This window comes from Podarcis gaigeae (genome assembly GCF_964106915.1).
Source record: "Podarcis gaigeae genome assembly, chromosome: 2".
Lineage (NCBI taxonomy): Eukaryota > Metazoa > Chordata > Lepidosauria > Squamata > Lacertidae > Podarcis > Podarcis gaigeae.
The window spans coordinates 107,836,768-107,854,719 of NC_139679.1; the positions used below are offsets into that span (position 1 = coordinate 107,836,768).

General features: G+C 49.1%; 1 protein-coding gene and 1 long non-coding RNA gene across 2 annotated transcripts; one reads left to right on the forward strand and one right to left on the reverse strand.

Moving 5' to 3' along the window:
- Positions 1-492: 492 nt before the first annotated feature.
- Positions 493-1,869, reverse strand: LOC310838167. The gene is made up of 2 exons (XR_014560755.1): positions 1,769-1,869; positions 493-643 (listed from the first exon to the last, which is right to left on the reverse strand). It is a non-coding gene; the product is annotated as an uncharacterized lncRNA (long non-coding RNA).
- An 87-nt stretch (positions 1,870-1,956) lies between these two features.
- On the forward strand, positions 1,957-17,627 carry LOC310837535 (kyphoscoliosis peptidase-like). Its single transcript, XM_083724253.1, has 8 exons — positions 1,957-2,269; positions 5,798-5,854; positions 10,033-10,115; positions 11,068-11,176; positions 12,032-12,143; positions 13,697-13,885; positions 15,283-15,473; positions 16,510-17,627. The coding sequence occupies exons 1-8, from the start codon at positions 2,176-2,178 to the stop codon at positions 17,409-17,411; spliced, it is 1,737 nt and encodes a 578-aa protein (XP_083580379.1). The 5' UTR covers positions 1,957-2,175; the 3' UTR covers positions 17,412-17,627.
- The last annotated feature ends 325 nt before the right edge of the window (positions 17,628-17,952 follow it).

Here is a 17,952-nt window from a genome sequence, read left to right on the forward strand (position 1 = left end):
TTTCCCTTGGGTTTTTTTATTTTTTAAAAAAGATTGTAAGCCTGTGTGTAGTGACTGTCTTGTTTTGATTGTATGTAATCTGTTCTGGGAGTCTTTTTATTATTATTGAAGAGCAGGGTACAAGTAGCTTGAATCCAGTCAGGGAAGAAGGCCAGGGTATAAATAAATACCATAAATAAGAAAGAAATGTGTGCCAGTGTAGTGTAGTGGTTAAGAGCGGTGGACTCGTAATCTGGTGAACCGGGTTCACTTCCCCGCTCCTCCACATGCAGCTGCTGGGTGACCTTGGGCTAGTCACACTTCTCTGAAGTCTCTCAGCCCCACTCACCTCACAGAGTGTTTGTTGCGGGGGAGGAAGGGAAAGGAGAATGTTAGCCGCTTGGAGACTCCTTCAGGTAGTGACAAAGCGGGATATCAAATCCAAACTCTTCTTCAAATGTTCTAAATAAATAATAAATAAAGTTTGGCCACATTAACAAGTTCTAGCCTTACTTGATGGGAAGGAAATAGCAGCACATTTATTAACGGCAGCTTTTATTGAGGGGGTACTTATCAGATCTGCAGATGACACCAAACTGGGATGGGTAGTCAATGCCGCAGAAGACAGAATGAGGATTCAAGAAGACCTTAACAGATTGGAGACCTGGGCCCAAAATAACAAGGTGAATTTTAGTAGGGACAAATGTAAGGGTCTACACTTAGGCAGGAAGAGTCAGATGCACAAATATAAGATAGGGGAAACTTGGATTGCCATGTGAAAAGGATCTAGGAGTCTTAGTAGACCACAAGCTTAACATGAGTCAACAGTGTGATGCAGTGACAAAAACCCCCACAAAAACCCTAATTCTGTTCAAAAGAAGTATAGTGCCTAGATCAATGGAAGTAATAGTCCCACGTGGAGTTCTCAGTCCAGTTCTGGGTGCCACAATTTAAGAAGGATATTGACACTCTGGAATGTGTGCAGAGAAGGGTGACCAAGGTGATCAAGGGTCTGGGAAACCAAGCCTCATTGGAGCTGGGTATGTTTAGCCTAGGGACGCAGGTGGCACTGTGGGTTAAACCACAGAGCCTAGGACTTGCTGATCAGAAGGTTGGCGGTTCGAATCCCCGCGATGGGGTGAGTGCCCGTTTCTCGGTCCCTGCTCCTGCCAACCTAGCAGTTCAAAAGCATGTCAAAGTGCAAGTAGATAAATAGGTACCGCTCTGGCGGGAAGGTAAATGGCATTTCCGTGCACTGCTCTGGTTCGCCAGAAGTGGCTTAGCCATGTTGGCCACATGACCCGGAAGCTGTACACCGGCTCCCTCGGCCAATAAAGCGAGATGAGCGCCGCAACCCCAGAGTCGGTCACGACTGGACCTAATGGTCAGGGGTCCCTTTACCTTTACCTTTATGTTTAGCCTGGAAAAGAGGAGACTGACAAAAATCTAAAGGGATGTCACATGGAGGATGAAGCAAACATTCTCTCCTGCTCTGGAGGGTAGGACACAAACCAATGGCTTCAAGTTACAATAAAGGAGATTTCAACCAAACATCAGGAAGAACTTCTGTCACTAAGAGCTGTTCAACAGTGGAACAGACTCAGAAGGTGGTGGACTCTCCTTCCTTGAAAGTTTTTAAGCAGATGTTGGGGGCCACAGGTGAGAGCTGAGTGCAGGGTGGGGACCAAAGGTGGATGGACTACCCCAGAAGGAACATGACCTGTCTGAGAAACTGCCCCATGGTTTTAGTTACATATATGTAGATTGAGTATAAGATGGAAGAGCTCACCTCATTAACACTCCCACAGGTCTTGTTCTCCCATTGGGTTTCTAGGGGGATCCCCAAAGCTACAGCTTTGGAACTGTCCTAGAGGGGAAGTCCAGCCTCTGTGTTTTGCCCGCTCCAGATGAGACTGGCCCAAGTCTATTGTTCTCTTACACTCACTGATGACATCACCTCCAGCCAGGGGAGGGGGAGGGAAGGCTGGTCCCCTGAGCATCTGCAGCAAGTAGTCACCTGTGCTTTTTAGACATGCTCAGAAATGCTTCACAGCCATGAGCTTGACCAAGAGACTTGCTAGCCGCCTCCCTTTCTTTAGAACGTCACCTTAAAGATATAAAACCACAGTCGTGGAGATGACCCGAATATGACATCCAGGCTACCCCCACTCCCTAGTCCTATGACGTTGTGTTCCTATGGATTCTTCAGTAACTCGTTCTCTGTGTGTGTATGTTCCTGGCGCTGCAGGACTCCAGATATTTCCCCACCGGACGAGGCAGGACAATGAAGGTAAGTGTCACGGTTCGGTCTAGAGGAGATCGAAGTACCGGCTGAGGACGTCGGGACCAGTGGCAGGGTGGGAGCAGAAATGAGAGTCCAAAAGTCAGGGGTCTGAGGGTCAGGAAGCAAGGAGCGATGAAGTCAAGGGTCCGAGGATCAAGAAGCCAGAAGCCACACACAGCAAGGCAGGAAACGTGTTGCTGTGGCAAAGAACAAAAGGGAAATGCTGACCTTATATCCCTTCCTGGTTCTTGCCACCAGGTGCAGTGAGTTACCAAGAGGCGTGCTCACCTGTGTGGCCACGCCTTGCCTCTCCAGAACGAACTTAGGAAGGCCCCAGTCCTGCGAAGCCCTACTGGTCACAGAGTCCGGCTCCTGCACACTCTCCTGACAGAAAGGCCTCCTCCGTATGGCCATACATTCGGGATAGGCACAGTGGTTGTAGATGAGCCCAAGGCGCAATTTTGGACTAAAGAGTTGTGGGCAAACGAGAACAACATAGGAGGCTGCCTTATACAGTGGTACCTCGGGTTAAGAATTTAATTTGTTCTGGAGGTCCGTTCTTAACCTGAAACCATTCTTAACCTGAGGTACCACTTTAGCTAATGGGGCCTCCCGCTGCCACAGCCGTGCAATTTCTGTTCTCATCCTGCGGTAAAGTTCTTAACCTGAAGCACTATTTCTGGGTTAGCGGAGTCTGTAACCTGAAGCGTCTGTAACCTGAAGCGTCTGTAACCCGAGGTACCACTGTACTGGATCAGGTCATTGATTCATCTAACTCAGTGCTGTTGACACTGGCTGGCAACAGCTGTCCAGGGTTTCAGGTGGGAGGCATTCTCAGTCCTCCCCAGAGATCTTGGGGACTGAACCAGGAACTTTCTGTTTTCAAAACAGATGCTCTGCCACTGAGCTACAGCCCTAAAGACAGAATTCAGTACAGTGGTAACTTAATTCGTTCCGGAGGTCTGTTCTTAACCTGAAACCATTCTTAACCTGAGGTACCACTTTAGCTAATGGGGCCTCCCGCTGCCTCCGCGTGATTTCTGTTCTCATCCTGAAGCAAAGTTCTTAACCCGAGGTACTATTTCTGGGTTAGCGGAGTCTGTAACCTGAAGCGCCTGTAACCCGAGGTACTGAAGGACCACACATATCTGCTATTTGGGTCCCTGAAGCACAGATTCACACAAAGCGGCAAAACGCTCTTGCAGGTTATTAACAAGATTTTTATTTGAAGTGCATATGCAGAACAAAGGCACAGGGTGATCAGTACGCAACCTGTACACAGTAGTCAGGGTGCGCCCCATTATATAGATTTGCAAAATAGAATGCCACCTGATCTCTTGTAAGTCACCTGATTTCTTGTAAGTCACCTGATTTCTGGGAATAAGTTCCCAGAACTTATAATAAGTTCCTATATTACCATATAAGGTCTTGGTCTTCTCTCCCTCCTTCCTGCAACCTCCCTCATCCTGGTGTGACAATAAATCCTTGTTCTTTATCTCTATCTGCCCAGGCTAGACATTCTGAGGGGCCCATTTGCAATGTAACATTTAAGCATGTCCTTCAATAATAGAACAATTATATTGTAATATGCTCTTTCAGTACCACTGTTCAGGGATGGAGGATCAGTCTATGACATGATGATGCTCAGTCTGTTGCTTCACCTCAATTGCCCCAATTTCTCTTTTTATATCTAAAGTTTAGGGAAGTTTTTAATGTTTGATGTTTTACCGTGTTTTAATATTCTGTTGAGAGCTGCCCAGAGTGGCTGGGGAAACCCAGCCAGATGGGCAGGGTATAATTATTATTATTTATTATTATTATTATTATTATTATTATTATTATTATTATTATTATTAAAGTAGCCATAAAAGACTGACAATCTTCATCACACCACCCCTCCTCTGCCCCCACTTCTTCCCCGACCTTATACAGTGGTACTTCGCAAGACAAATGCCTCGCAAGACGAAAAACGCGCAAGACGAAAGAGTTTTCCGTTTTTTGAGTCGTTCCACAAGACGAATTTCCCTATGGGCTTGCTTCGCAAGACAAAATGTCTTGCGAGTTCTTGCGAGTTTGTTTCCTTTTTCTTAAAGCCGCTAAGCCGCTAATAGCCGTGCTTCGCAAGACGAAAAAAACGCAAGACGAAGAGACTCGTGGAACGGATTAATTTCATCTTGCGAGGCACCACTGTACTGAATACAACACTAATGTCTCATATCAAATGTAACTGATTTGTAGAAAAGAATTTACAACCTGAAAAAAGCGGCAACGCACGTACTTTTGTAAACCAAGTAAATCTTAATAAAAAAATATTTTTTAAAAAAAGAAAAGAAGACCAGCTATCCTAAAGACCAGCACCAGAATGAGAGAAAGCGGTGCTTTCAGTTTAGTTGTTGAGTTTCCAGTAGCCTCAGCAAGCATGGCCCATGGCCAGAGATGATGGGAGTTGCAATATATGTTTTTAATGTACATATTGACACCTGCCACTCCAATCTCCATGAGTGGTGCACTATTTTAGGGGTTGCAGTCTGTGTTCCCTTTGGGAACTTTATGATAAATGGTGTCTTTATGATATATGGTTTATTTGCACCTATATACAACTTGCACCTAGATGGAGGGATTATGGAGCATTCTCATCCTATCAAGATTGGATTAAAGGACAGCAAAAATCCATCCTCTGCCTCTCTTTGTTTCAGCCTGTCGTCCCCAGCTCACTTGGACTTCTGCCCCTCCTTCTGCTTCTCTCTGTGAACCTCCTCCCAGCCTACGTCATTCAAAGCTGTAACCCTAAACCTTGCCTCTGCCTCTGCCCACTAGCACTCAATCCCCCTGGCCTGGTACTCTTGCCCTATAATGGTTTCCTAGTTGGGCCATCGCTGGCCTTTGTCCCCTGCTAATGGCTCATCCAGCAATCTCTACACAGAGGTGGTTTGGCTTACTAGCCTAACTAAATCCAGGTGGGTTCCATGTTTGGCAAAGTTTAATCAAACCTGGATTAATTCTAGCTTTTAATAAAGCATAGCACATTTTGGGGGATCTAGCTCCCCCCAAATCATAACGATAGAGTGGTACCTCTGGTCAGTGGCGTAGCGTGGGTTGTCAGCATCCGGGGCAAGGCAAGTAATTTGCACCCCCTAACCCGTGGATTTGCGCCCCCTAACCCGTGGATTTGCGCCCCTCTAACCCTAACCCCCAGATGTTGCGCCCGGTGCAGCCGGCCCCCCCTGCACCCCCCACGCTACGCCACTGCCTCTGGTTGCAAACAGGATCCGTTCCAGAGGCCCGTTCGCAACATGAAAAGAGCGCAACCTGAGGTGCCGTATCTGCGCAGGTGCGCAGTGCAATTTGGCGCTTGTGCGCATGCGCAAAGCATGGTTTAGCGCTTCTGCACATGTGTGAGCGGCGAAAGCCGGAAGTAACCCTTTCTGGTACTTCTGGGTTGCTGCGGGACGTAATCTGAAAGAACGTAACATGAAGCAAACGTAACGTGAGGTATGACTGTATTGTCTCACCCCAACAATACCAATTTCATAGGTTATCAGGATGACGGAGAACAAGGATCAACGCTGTCTCAGAGACAAGATCTGTATGGTAAATGCAAATTATTTGTTATATATGACTACAGACCTGTATATCAACCATAGGGAACCTTTGGCCCTCCAGATGTTGTTGGATGACAACTCCCATCCGGCCCTGCAAGTATGCCCGGTGGCAAAGGATGATGGGAGTTGTAGTTCAGCAACATCTGGAGTGCCAAACATCCCCACGCCTCCTGTGTATCATAGTAGAGAAAGCATGTACCCATGTGCGCACCCACCATACACGTCATGAGATATTCTGGGAACAAGGCTTGCATGGTAAATATTAGCTGCACTGCACCCTCGCCTCCAGGACTGGCCCTATATTTAGGCAGAGTGGGAGGGGGGCATGTCTGGCACCGGATGCTCATCAGGAGAAGGGGGGGGGGCAGGCAGTGACGGATCAGAGGGCAGATCTCTGCACGCTACGCAGCCTGCTTTGCACCTTCTGCATTGGCCTGTGTGGGAATGTTGTCGATAGTATGAGAGGATATATTGATTACCGTACTTTTCTGTCTATAAGAAGCCCCCATGTATTAAAGGTAAAGGGATGCCTGATCATTAGGTCCAGTCGTGACCGACTCTGGGGTTGCGGCGCTCATCTCACTTTATTGGCCGAGGGAGCCGGCGTATAGCTTCCGGGTCATGTGGCCAGCATGACTAAGCCACTTCTGGTGAACCAGAGCAGCGCACAGAAATGCTGTCTACCTTCCCGCCAGAGCGGTACCTATTTATCTACTTGCACTTGACATGCTTTCGAACTGCTAGGAGGGCAGGAGCAGGGACCGAGCAATGGGAGCTCACCCCATCGCGGGGATTCAAACCGCCGACCTTCTGATCGGCAAGTCCTAGGCTCTGTGGTTTAACCCACAGCGCCACCCGCGTCCCCATGTATTAGACGCCCCCTATTTTGGGGGACTCTAATTTAAGAAAATGGGGGGGGGGAGATGGCACAGAGTTGTTGAGCTTTTATTGGGGGGGGGGGGTTGCCAAAAATCGCATTGCAAAATCCGCCTCCCATCTGTCCCATTGCCGGCAGAAGCTGCCAATTGCCCGCCTGACTGCCAGAGCATCGGCCAATCAACACCACCTATTGATGCAGCAACCAATAACACGCACAATAGCCGTTGGCAGCTGCAACAGCAACCAATCAAACATCCACCCTATGCACTACCCAAGTGTAAGATGGCCCCCAATTTTTAGCATGATTTTTAAAGAAAAAAACATAGTCTTATACAAGGAAAAGTACGGTAAATATTATCCTTCCTCACACTAGTGAGCTGGTCGCAGAGTACATTCCCCTGTATATTGCAGGAAGCTAGTTGGTAGATTTGTTCGAATCTCTTGAGTTAAGCAATCCAGTCTGGCTTGTCCAGATCGGGTTGTTCCTGGTGAATTGCCTTTTATTCCCTCTTAAAACAATAAGGACACAACTGACTTCTTTAAAAGTAATGATAAGAAGTTTACTTACATTCAGTTCACAGTATGATCCTAAGGCAGGCTTTAGCTTGTAGTTACAGAAGAGCATGTGAGTTCATCCTTTATGGGGACTGAGCCCATGTGCGGCTGGCTGAGAGCCAGCAGACAGCAAAATACATCAAGAGAACAGCATCAAGGGAAGAAATGGCAAAAAGAGAGCAACAAGAGAGTCAACAGAAGATGGCTGCATGACTAGCCCATTTAAAGGGTCTGCCAGGGTCAAGCCCATCTACCTGGTCACATGCAGGGGGAGGATGCTCCAGACAAGTATGACAGGAAGTTCTTCTGCCTGGAGTAACATCCCCCTGTGTGTCCACTCTGGGCAGACAGGAAATGTCGTACTTGACTGCTACAGTGATGTAATATCCCACAGCCTGCTCTCCTCAGGTGTGGTGTCCCATCACCTGTGTTTAGCTTCTGTAAATGGAATGAGATGGGCGGGGTATGTAGAAAGAAAGAAAGAAAGAAAGAAAGAAAGAAAGAAAGAAAGAAAGAAAGAGAGAGAGAGTGTGGCGTGTGGGTGGGTCAGCCGGTACACTTGTCCATCATCTGAACCAGCCCATGTGCAAAACCAGAGGTTACAGTGTAAAGAGGACTTCCCTAAGGAGGTACCAACTGTTCCAGTGGGAGGTGCATGCGACGTTAACATATGAGAGTGCTGGAGGTGAAATAGTTAAACAAGTTACCCAATCAGAACCCAGGGGGGTGGAGTCAGAGGGACTATAAAACCAGCTCTGCGAGGTGCGAAAGGGGAGTTCGTTGGGAGTTGGGTGGTTGGTTGGAGTGGGAGTGAATTGGGATAGAGTCTGTGGGTAGGTTGAGTTAGGGTAGAGAAATAAGCTGAGTCAGGAACAGTTAGGAGCTAGGAAGACAATTAAATATCTGAGAGGTGGTTTAATGAGTGAGAGCAGGTAGCGGAAGTTATAGGTCTGGATAGGCACCCCATGATTGTAATTGACCGATACCATTTACGAAACCACACGCTTGTTAAACTGCAATAAATAAACAAAAGTTTATGTTCCAATTTAACTCTGACTGGACTCAGTATTGTACCAGGTAGGGCCTGGGTGGTGGCAGCGAGAAATAAGGTGGTGGCACCAGTGGCGTAGCGTGGGGGGTGCCAGGGGTGCCGGCCGCACCGGGCGCAACATCTGGGGGGGCGCGAGTCCAGAGGGAAGGGACAAGTTCCTTCCTCCGCCGGGCTCCCCGCCGCCACCGCCAGCCTTGCGCCCTAGCGCGCGTGCGCCCCCCCCCCGCCGCCGCGGCTGCGCTCCACTCACTGCTCGCAGGAGGAGCAGCCGCTGCAGCAGCGCTGACGCCGCCACCAACGCCTGGCCGGGCACGGGCAGCCTTCGCACCCGCCGCAGGCGGCGGCTGCTTCTGCCGACTGGGAGGGAGGAGAGCTCCGAGGGGCCTCGCCGCGCCCTGCTCTCCCCAAAACCCTCCGAGAGGAAGCCGGCGGGCGGGCGAGGGTCTCCCGGCGGAAGGGGGTGCCGCTGGCTCTGGCTCTCAGCGCAAGTCTCAGCCGCGGGGGGGGGGGGTCGGGCAAGGACAGAGCGCGGCTGGAAGCCCCCGGACCAGGCCGGGGGGAGGAGAGGCGCTCGCCAAGCCCGGATCTGGAGCGCCTCGCAGCACGGGCTCCACCTACAGCCCAAGGAGAGGAGGGGGCGGGGAGGCGCCCGAGGGGAGGGGGCTTCGGCTGCCTCGGCCCGCGGGGGCTCCGCAAATATTAAATTTAATAAATTCCTGCTGAGCCTTAAGGGGGGGTCCTTGGCTCCTTCGCTCGCCCCCAGCCCCAGTGGCGTAGCGTGTGGTGCAGGGGGGCGGCCGCAACATGGGGGGGCGCGCTCGCACTCGAGTGCTAAAATCCAGGGGTTAAAGGTAAAGGTAAAGGTACCCCTGCCCGTGCGGGCCAGTCTTGACAGACTCTGGGGTTGTGCGCCCATCTCACTCAAGAGGCCAGGGGCCAGCGCTGTCTGGAGACACTTCCGGGTCACGTGGCCAGCGTGACATCGCTGCTCTGGCGAGCCAGAGCCGCACACGGAAACGCCGTTTACCTTCCCGCTGGTAAGCGGTCCCTATTTATCTACTTGCACCCGGAGGTGCTTTCGAACTGCTAGGTTGGCAGGCGCTGGGACCGAGCAGCGGGAGCGCACCCCACCGCAGGGATTCGAACCGCCGACCTTTCGATCGGCAAGTCCTAGTCGCTGAGGCTTTAACCCACAGCGCCACCTGCGTCCCCAGGGGTTAGGGGGCGCAAATTACTTGCCTTGCCCCGGGTGCTGACAACCCACGCTACGCCACTGGGTGGCACAGGTATCAATAGACGGTGAAACGTCCGGGGACCCTGTGTGATCGCCACAGTGCAAAGCTTGCTATTCCCTTCACAATATTTGTCAACTATGGTCCAAGAAATAGAATCAACTGAAATTGTCTTGTGTGACAGCAGATCAAAATCTGCTCCAGCGCTGTCCCACTGGTTCTCTTTCTCTATGGTCATGTAAGTAGAGAAACATTGGTAAATGTGTAGGTGCAGTACCTCCACCCTGGGTTTTACTTGGGGAGTAGAAAATGCCTGATATCTGTGGCCGTTTTAATTTGCTGCAGTTTGGCCATTTCAGTCCCATTGTAGGTCCTCTTCCATTTCTCCTCTTGCCTTTTTCTGCTGGACTTGCGCTGGTTCTAGAATGACTTTTCCATGTTTGTTCCTAGATTACCCATGGGATAAATCCAGCCTGAAGTCAATACCAATGGACTTGATGCAGTTTAAGGAACTGGATGACCATGCATCAACGGTATACTGTCTCTTACAGCAATATAACCCACACAGAATAATAGTCCTGTAAAGAATATTTTAGGATGCTGAGAGTTTTGTTTTTTAATGTGGATTTGGAATTGGACCCCAAGGATCCATTCCAACTCTACATTTCTATGGTTCTATGACAGTACCTTCAAGTGTCCTCTCCTTATAGGAGGCAACTCCTTCTGTCCACATGGAAGTTCACAGTGGGAAACATTATGCTTTAAAATCCACCCCAAGCCTGAAACAAAGGGGATTTGGATCACAGCTGAAGATTGTGGAAATAGCATGCCTGTGTAAAGAGAAAAGAAAGGTTAAGCATGCTTCATCCTTCAGAACAATTTCACTTGGGGATAAAATTTGATAGATTGATCAACTAGGATGCATACACTTACTCAGCTAACTGTGTATTCCTGAGCAGTTCTATGCAGAAGCTCCATTGAGCTCAGCAAGACTCTTTTTAGTGCATGTAGGATGGCAGGCAGGGCCGCAGGTGGCGCTGTGGGTTAAAGCCTCAGCGCCTAGGACTTGCCGATCGAAAGGTCGGCGGTTCGAATCCCTGCGGCGGGGTGCGCTCCCGCTGCTCGGTCCCAGCGCCTGCCAACCTAGCAGTTCGAAAGCACCTCCGGGTGCAAGTAGATAAATAGGGACCGCTTACCAGCGGGAAGGTAAACGGCGTTTCCGTGTGCGGCTCTGGCTCGCCAGATGCAGCTTTGTCACGCTGGCCACGTGACCCGGAAGTGTCTCCGGACAGCGCTGGCCCCTGGCCTCTTAAGTGAGATGGGCGCACAACCCCAGAGTCTGTCAAGACTGGCCCGTACGGGCAGGGGTACCTTTACCTTTACCTTTAGGATGGCAGGCACCCTAAATTTTCTTTAGACAGCAGAAAGGAACTGGGTACTGCTCCTCCATGTTATCTTCTACAGTATTTACCTTTCCTGAAACAGGTGAATGTCAAGAACAACGTGAAAAAACTGGTGAATGTCTTGCTTCAAAAAGCCCACAGTGACCTGGAGAAAGTTCGAGCCATTTGGATATGGACGTGCCATCATATAGGTAGGCGATCCCTCCAGACAACAGAACAACTCTTCTAGTGGTGTTATAGGAAAGCTCCTTTATATAGCATTGGATTAAAGCAGAGCCTTTGAAGGTGATTAACTGTTGTTTTGTGAACGAAAAAGTAAAGGTTATTTTACTATTGGCCATTAGGTCCAGTCGTGGCCGACTCTGGGGTTGCAGCGCTCAACTCGCTTTACAGTGGTACCTCAGGTTAAGTACTTAATTCGTTTCGGAGGTCTGTTCTTATTCTGAAACTGTTCTTAACCTGAAGCACCACTTTAGCTAATGGGCCCCCCTGCTGCCACTGTGCCGCGGGAGCACGATTTCTGTTCTCATCCTGAAGCAAAGTTCTTAACCCGAGGTAATATTTCTGGGTTAGCAGAGTCTGTAACCTGAAGCGTATGTAACCTGAAGCATGTGTAACCCGAGGTACCACTGTATTGGCCGAGGGAGCCGGCGTACAGCTTCCAGGTCATGTGGCCAGGATGACTAAGCCGCTTCTGACGAACCAGAGCAGTGCACAGAAATGCCGTTGACCTTCCCGCCAGAGCGGTACCTATTTAACTACTTGCACTTTGATGTGCTTTCGAACTGCTAGGTTGGCAGGAGCTGGGATGGAGCAACGGGAGCTCACCCCATCACAGGGATTTGAACCGCCGACCTTCTGATCGGCAAGCCTTAGGCTCTGTGGTTTAACCCACAGCACCACCCGCAGATACCCCTAATTGAACTGATTAGTTACTCGTATCTTCTGCTAAAAGTTTCTGGTGTAGGTGAGGTTGCTGCAGTCCTTTATTGGTTGTGCATTGCAGACTTTGAGGTGACTGTCCATAAATGTCTTTATTCCTCCAGAATACGATGTGGAAGGATACCATAACAAGGTGCCTTCTGAGGCAACTGATGCTCTTCAGTCGGGAAAAAGTGCTTGTGGGGGATATGCTGGCCTCTTTGAAGAAATGTGCAGGTAATTCCTATTGGGCCCCAGAGAGCTGGAGAGCCATACCTGCTCTATACAGGCGGCTTTCAACACATCATTATGGAGACAAACTTGGGTCCCGCTACAGTCACTGGAAATCCTGCTTGGCCCCTCACCACCATGCTTCCTTCAACAAACACTTCTTGTACCTTTTAAAGCCCTTCTGTGCTGCCTTGAAAGCTTGTACTAGATTCCAGTCTCTCTCTCTCTTCAGCATGCAAGCTAAGATTCTCAGGCTGTCCGATTAATAATAATAACAATAATAATACCCTGCCCATCAATATTTATACCCCGCCCCTCTGGCTGGGTTTCCCCAGCCACTCTGGGCAGCTTCCAACAGAATATTAAAATACAATAGTCTATTAAACATTAAAAGCTTCCCTGAACAGGGCTGCCTTCAGATGTCTTCTAAAAGTCTGGTAGTTGTTGTTCTCTTTGACATCGGATGGGAGGTTGTTCCAGAGGGTGGGTGCCACTACCAAGAAGGCCATCTGCCTGTTTCCCTGTAACTTGGCTTCTCGCAGTGAGGGAACCGCCAAAAGGCCCTCGGCACTGGACCTCAGTGTCCAGGTAGAACAATGGGGGTGGACACGCTCCTTCAGGTATACTGGACCAAGGCCGTTTAGGGCTTTAAAGGTTAGCACCAACACTTTGAATTGTGCTCGGAAACGTACTGGGAGCCAGTGTAGGACTTTCAAAACCGGTGTTATGTGGTCTCAGCGGCCGCTCCCAGTCACCAGTCTAGTTCCTGCATTCTGGATTATTTGTAGCTTCCGGGTCACATTCAAAGGTAGAGGGCATTGCAGTAGTCCAAGCGGGAGATAACTAGAGCATGCACTGCACTGGCAAGACAGTCTGCGGGCAGGTAGAGTCTCAGCCTGCGTACCAGATGGAGCTGATAAACAGCTGCCCTGGACATAGAATTGACCTGTGCCTCCATGGACAGCTGTGAGTCCAGAATGACTCCCAGGCTGCACACCTGGTCCTTCAGGGGCACAGTTACCCCATTCAGGACCAGGGAGTCCTCCACACCTGCCCACCTCCTGTCCCCCAAAAACAATTGGCTCCTAACAACAATTTTTGTAATAGTGCAACATACAAAACTGTCATGCAGGAGTGGGGGATTTTGGGCCTTCCAGATGTTGTTCAGCCACATCTCCCATCAGCCTTAGCAAGCTTGGCCAACCACCAGGAATGATGGGAGTTGTAGTTCAGCAACATCTGGAGGACCAAAGATTCCCCAAACCTGTAATATGCAGTTAAATGAGGCAGCCTGGCATTTCTTCAGAATAAAGTAGTAGTCCACAGATGGCATTTAGCATACTTCTGTTTCCTCCATCAAAATCCCAAATTGCACATCCTTAAGGGGCAAGATAGGACAATATAGGGAAAAGCCTAAAATGCCAGATGTGGTTTGGCTTCTCCCTGAAAACAGAACAAAATGAAGGATGCCCATTCTAATAATAATGAAAAAAGCATTGATTGCAACCACAGTGCCTTGTTCACAATGGTGTTCTTGAATCCCTTTCTTTCCCCCTCAGTCTTGCAGGTATACAATGCAAGCAGTTGTCCGGCTTTGCCAAAGGGTTCCAATACAAACCAGGAAAAGTATTTGAGGGGAAGACTAATCATGTCTGGAACGCTGTATATCTTGAGGGAAGATGGCATCTTTTAGACAACACGTGGGGCAGCGGTTGTGTGGATGACTCTTGTAGCAAGTTCACTTTCAGGTATGTTGTTAGGTGACAGAAAGCCCAGTCAGAGTGTGGGATACAACGAGGGTATAGTGAACTTCCTTTGTTTTCAGATTTTTGTTTGGTTCGCTTGGACCAAAAGTCAGAATGGGTGATTTGATAGCCACAGGGCATCAGCATGGAGTGTTGTGGTAGTGGTGGGACAATAATAGGTTCTAGAGCAGCAGTTCTCAACCTCTCAACCAGTGGGTCCCCAGATGTTGTGGGACTACAACTCCCATCATCCCTGAGCTCTGGCCTTGCTAGCTATGGGTGATGGGAGTTGTAGTTCAACAACATCTGGGGACCCACAGGTTAAGGAAGGCTGTTCTAGAGTATTATGCTTATCCTACATGTGTAGGATTTGGGGATCCTGGAGTTTGGGTCATTGCAACACAGCAGCCTTTCTCTACCAGGTGCCCTCCAGTGGTTTTAGACTACCACTCCCATCATCACTAACTATTGGGTCTCAGGCTTCAGGGACTCAGCTTCCTCCCACCCTCCCACTCTTTGGCAGCAGATAAGCAAAACAAAGCGAAAGGAGTCTCTCACCAGATTTTTAATGATTGTAGCCAGAGAACAAAGAATCCATTTCTAGGAACGAAGGTGCTCCCAGTTAAGGGTTCCACCCACTTCCTCCCTAGTCACCCACTTCACTTCTGCATCTTGCAACCTGGTCTCGCAACCACTGTGTTTTCCGTGCTGCCACCTTATCTGCTCTCCTTGACCTTGGGCTGAGTGGATGGACACTTTCCAGCGAAATGGAGTCTGTTCACTCTCTCCCGATTCTCCTCCTCCTAGCTGTTCACCACCCAGTTCTTCCCAACTTCGGTCTTCTGAACTATGTCCCTCTGCAAACCACTGTTCCAAATCTATACTGCTCCACTGCTCCTGGGAAGATTCAGGATCCTGAGCAGGAGCAAGGGGCGGGGGAGGCTGCCTCCATTCCTCTCAGTGCAGCCCTCCTCAGCATGGTCCCTGACATTGGGCCACATTGGCAGTGGTTGATGGGTCATAGAGTTCAGCCAAACCTGGAGGGAATCAGACTGGGGAAGGCTGGATGAGTGGGTCACCCAGTTCCTAAACTGTGGCTAGTGTTAACTATGGACGCGCTTGTCAAACAAAGCATTGTTGTCATTAAGCACAGATGTGGGTGAGAAAACAGGCTGTGGTTAATCTAATCAAGGATCTGGTTTCCTAAACTGTTCACATGTGTGGCTGTGGGGGAAGGAGGCTTGCTATGTTTCATTCCCAACATGCTAAGCTATGGTTTCACTTGACATCTGAACAAGGCCTAGAAGGATTCCACGCTCATTTCTAGATAGCTTTCTCTGTTTGACCCTGGTGCTGAGAGTTCATGAAAGACTGCACAATTCTGCCTTCTCCTTCTGCAGGTACAATGAGTTTTACTTCCTTACACATCCTGCTCTGTTTATTAACGATCACTTCCCAGAAGACCACAGCTGGCAGCTTCTGAAACAGACATTATCGCTGCAGCAGTTTGAACGTAATGTGTGGTATAAGTCTGCCTTTTATTCAGTGGGACTGACAGGCACATCCACGGCAACGTCAATCATCGAAACAGGTAAAGCCAATCAGAAGTATCTGTCTTGTCGCTTTTGGCTGTCACACTTACACTGACAATGAGTCTCATGTCCTTTTAAGATGCTACTGCGCTGTAAAGCAGGGATGGGAACCTGAGGTTGCTAGACTACAACCCCCATCATCCCTGACAATTGGTCGTGCTAGTTGGGAGTCCCACAACAGCAAGAGGGCCACACAGGTTCCTCACCCCTAATCTAGCAGACCCAGAATTCAGTGGGTCTTCCAAGGTGTGAAGGAGGCTCAGGAAATCTGTTATCTTTCTCGGAATTGTTAGGTACAGATGATTGTGAGGCAGCTGGATTGTCCTTGCTCTATTTTGATTATCACTGATTATTACTCCTGGCAAACAAGGCCATTCTGTGGCCTTTGTGGAGTTGTGAGGTTAATTAAAACTAACAATCAAGATGAAGTAAAGCCTGAGGGGAGAAACAACCTACAGGTGGTTGTTCAAGGACGAGTCAGTGAGGAAAGAACAGACTGCCTGTTTCCCATCTACCAATCATTAATTTCAATGCATGGGACAAGGGTGGCGCTGTGGGTTAAACCACAGAGCCTAGGACTTGCCGATCAGAAGGTCGGCGGTTCGAATCCCGCGACGGGGCGAGCTCCTGTTGCTCAGTCCCTGCTCCTGCCAACCTAGCAGTTCAAAAGCATGTCAAAATTCAAGTAGATAAATAGGTACCGCTCTGGCAGGAAGGTAAATGCCGTTTCCGTATGCTGCTCTGGTTCACCAGAAGCGGCTTAGTCATGCTGGCTACATGACCCGGAAGCTGTACGCCGGCTCCCTCGGCCAATAAATTACCTTTAATTTCAATCTTATATATGGGTGTAACCCTATTTCTCACAGCAAGGTGGCAGAAAATCCATAGGGGGAAATCCAATCATGGGGATTTAAAATAAAAACATTAACAAGTACAGAAAAGCCATTATTTTTTGCTCCTTACAATTTTTTTACTGAATTCCTGTTGCATACAAAAACATGTCAACATCAAAAAATCTTTGCTTTTCTTTCACAGAAAACGGCAAGGCAACTGTTTTCATTGAGAGTCGCTCTCCAACCCTCTTCCTCTGCAAGCTCAACGGGGCAAACGAACACTGCTTCATGACCCTGCAGAGGAACGGGATGACCCTGGAAGTGTATCCTCAGGAGGTGGGAACTCATAGCTTGGACATCTTCGCCAAACCTTCCAGGAGCATGGAGGAGAACTACAGCCACGTGGTGGAATACTCCCTGGTGTGCCCATCTGTGGACAAAAACTTTTGCTTGCCCAAACCGCTCATCCAGCCTGTGGGGCCCAGCTGGCAATCGGAGGAGAAGGGGATCCTGGGAGCCTTGCCCGCCAGTCCGATTGTCCACACTGATGACGGACGCTGCGTTGTCACCTTCACTCGAAGTAGAGACCTGGATCTCTTTGCCACCCTGGACTCTGATGCCAGCAGCACGTCGGAGGACTTGCGGAGGCGGCACATCTGGACCACTCGCCAAGATGCCCATGTTGAGTTGAAGATACAGCTCCCTCACGCAGGGACTTTTGCTCTTCACATCTGGGCAAAGAAAGCATCCGATCCGGGGAACAGTCACTGCGCCCTCAGCTACCTCCTCTCCTGCCCAAACAAGAGTGTGTTGTGGCCGGTTTTCCCACAGAGTTATACCAACTGGGAGGATTCCTTTGAGCTGGTGGCCCCAGTTGCCGGCGTCTTGCCGGCCAACCGCGATGTGACATTTAAGCTCAAACTGCCTGGCGTAGATGAGGTGTCTGTCGAATGCGGAAATTCTCGCCGACTGACTCTTAGCGAAGACGGTTTCTGGGAGGGAACCTGCAGCACCTCAGGTGGCCCTAGGGTGACAGTGATGATATCAAAAAATGGCAGCCACTCCTTCTGGGCCCTGCTGGACTACAAAGTGGAAAGTCACTAGCTAGGAGAGGAGAAAATTCAACTATGTAAAAAGATCTACGCTTACCGGAAGAGAGGGAAACGGTACTCCATCATTAACCACAGCTTGTATGTTAACCAGGTATAACCGGGAGAAATACTAGCAGTCGGATACTGGAGTATCTGATATTACGAGACTAAGGGCATGGGGAAGTGGTCCGAACAATAACCCTGACTATAATTAAAGTAAGGGAAGGCAGACCTCTTAATAGTTGTTTTCTTTAAAGATGGAGTCTATTGTTATTGGTGTAACCAAAAGCAAGAACATGCGGAACCACATACATTTTGAGAACGCTGTAAAATGGATTCGTCTGATGGCAAGCTTATAACTTTGGCTGGTTGCCACCCCTAAAAAAAAAGTTCAACAACACCTCTTTTTCTAAGAAAAAAAGGCCTGGTTCCATCACAATTTAAACATAAAATATAGAGGGGGAAATGAGCAAGTAAATGGACCGCATTCTGAACCAGGACATCCTGCTCATGTTGAATGGACCACTCCAAAGTATAATCTAAGGTGCTTATAT

Excerpts from the sequence above, each read along its gene's own strand:
- LOC310837535 (XM_083724253.1), top strand. The coding sequence starts at position 2,176 with ATGGATTCTTCAGTAACTCGTTCTCTGTGTGTGTATGTTCCTGGCGCT. Across the intron at positions 10,116-11,067 it reads TGGATGACCATGCATCAACG|GTGAATGTCAAGAACAACGT; the intron begins GTATACTGTCTC and ends TTCCTGAAACAG. Across the intron at positions 12,144-13,696 it reads CTCTTTGAAGAAATGTGCAG|TCTTGCAGGTATACAATGCA; the intron begins GTAATTCCTATT and ends TTTCCCCCTCAG.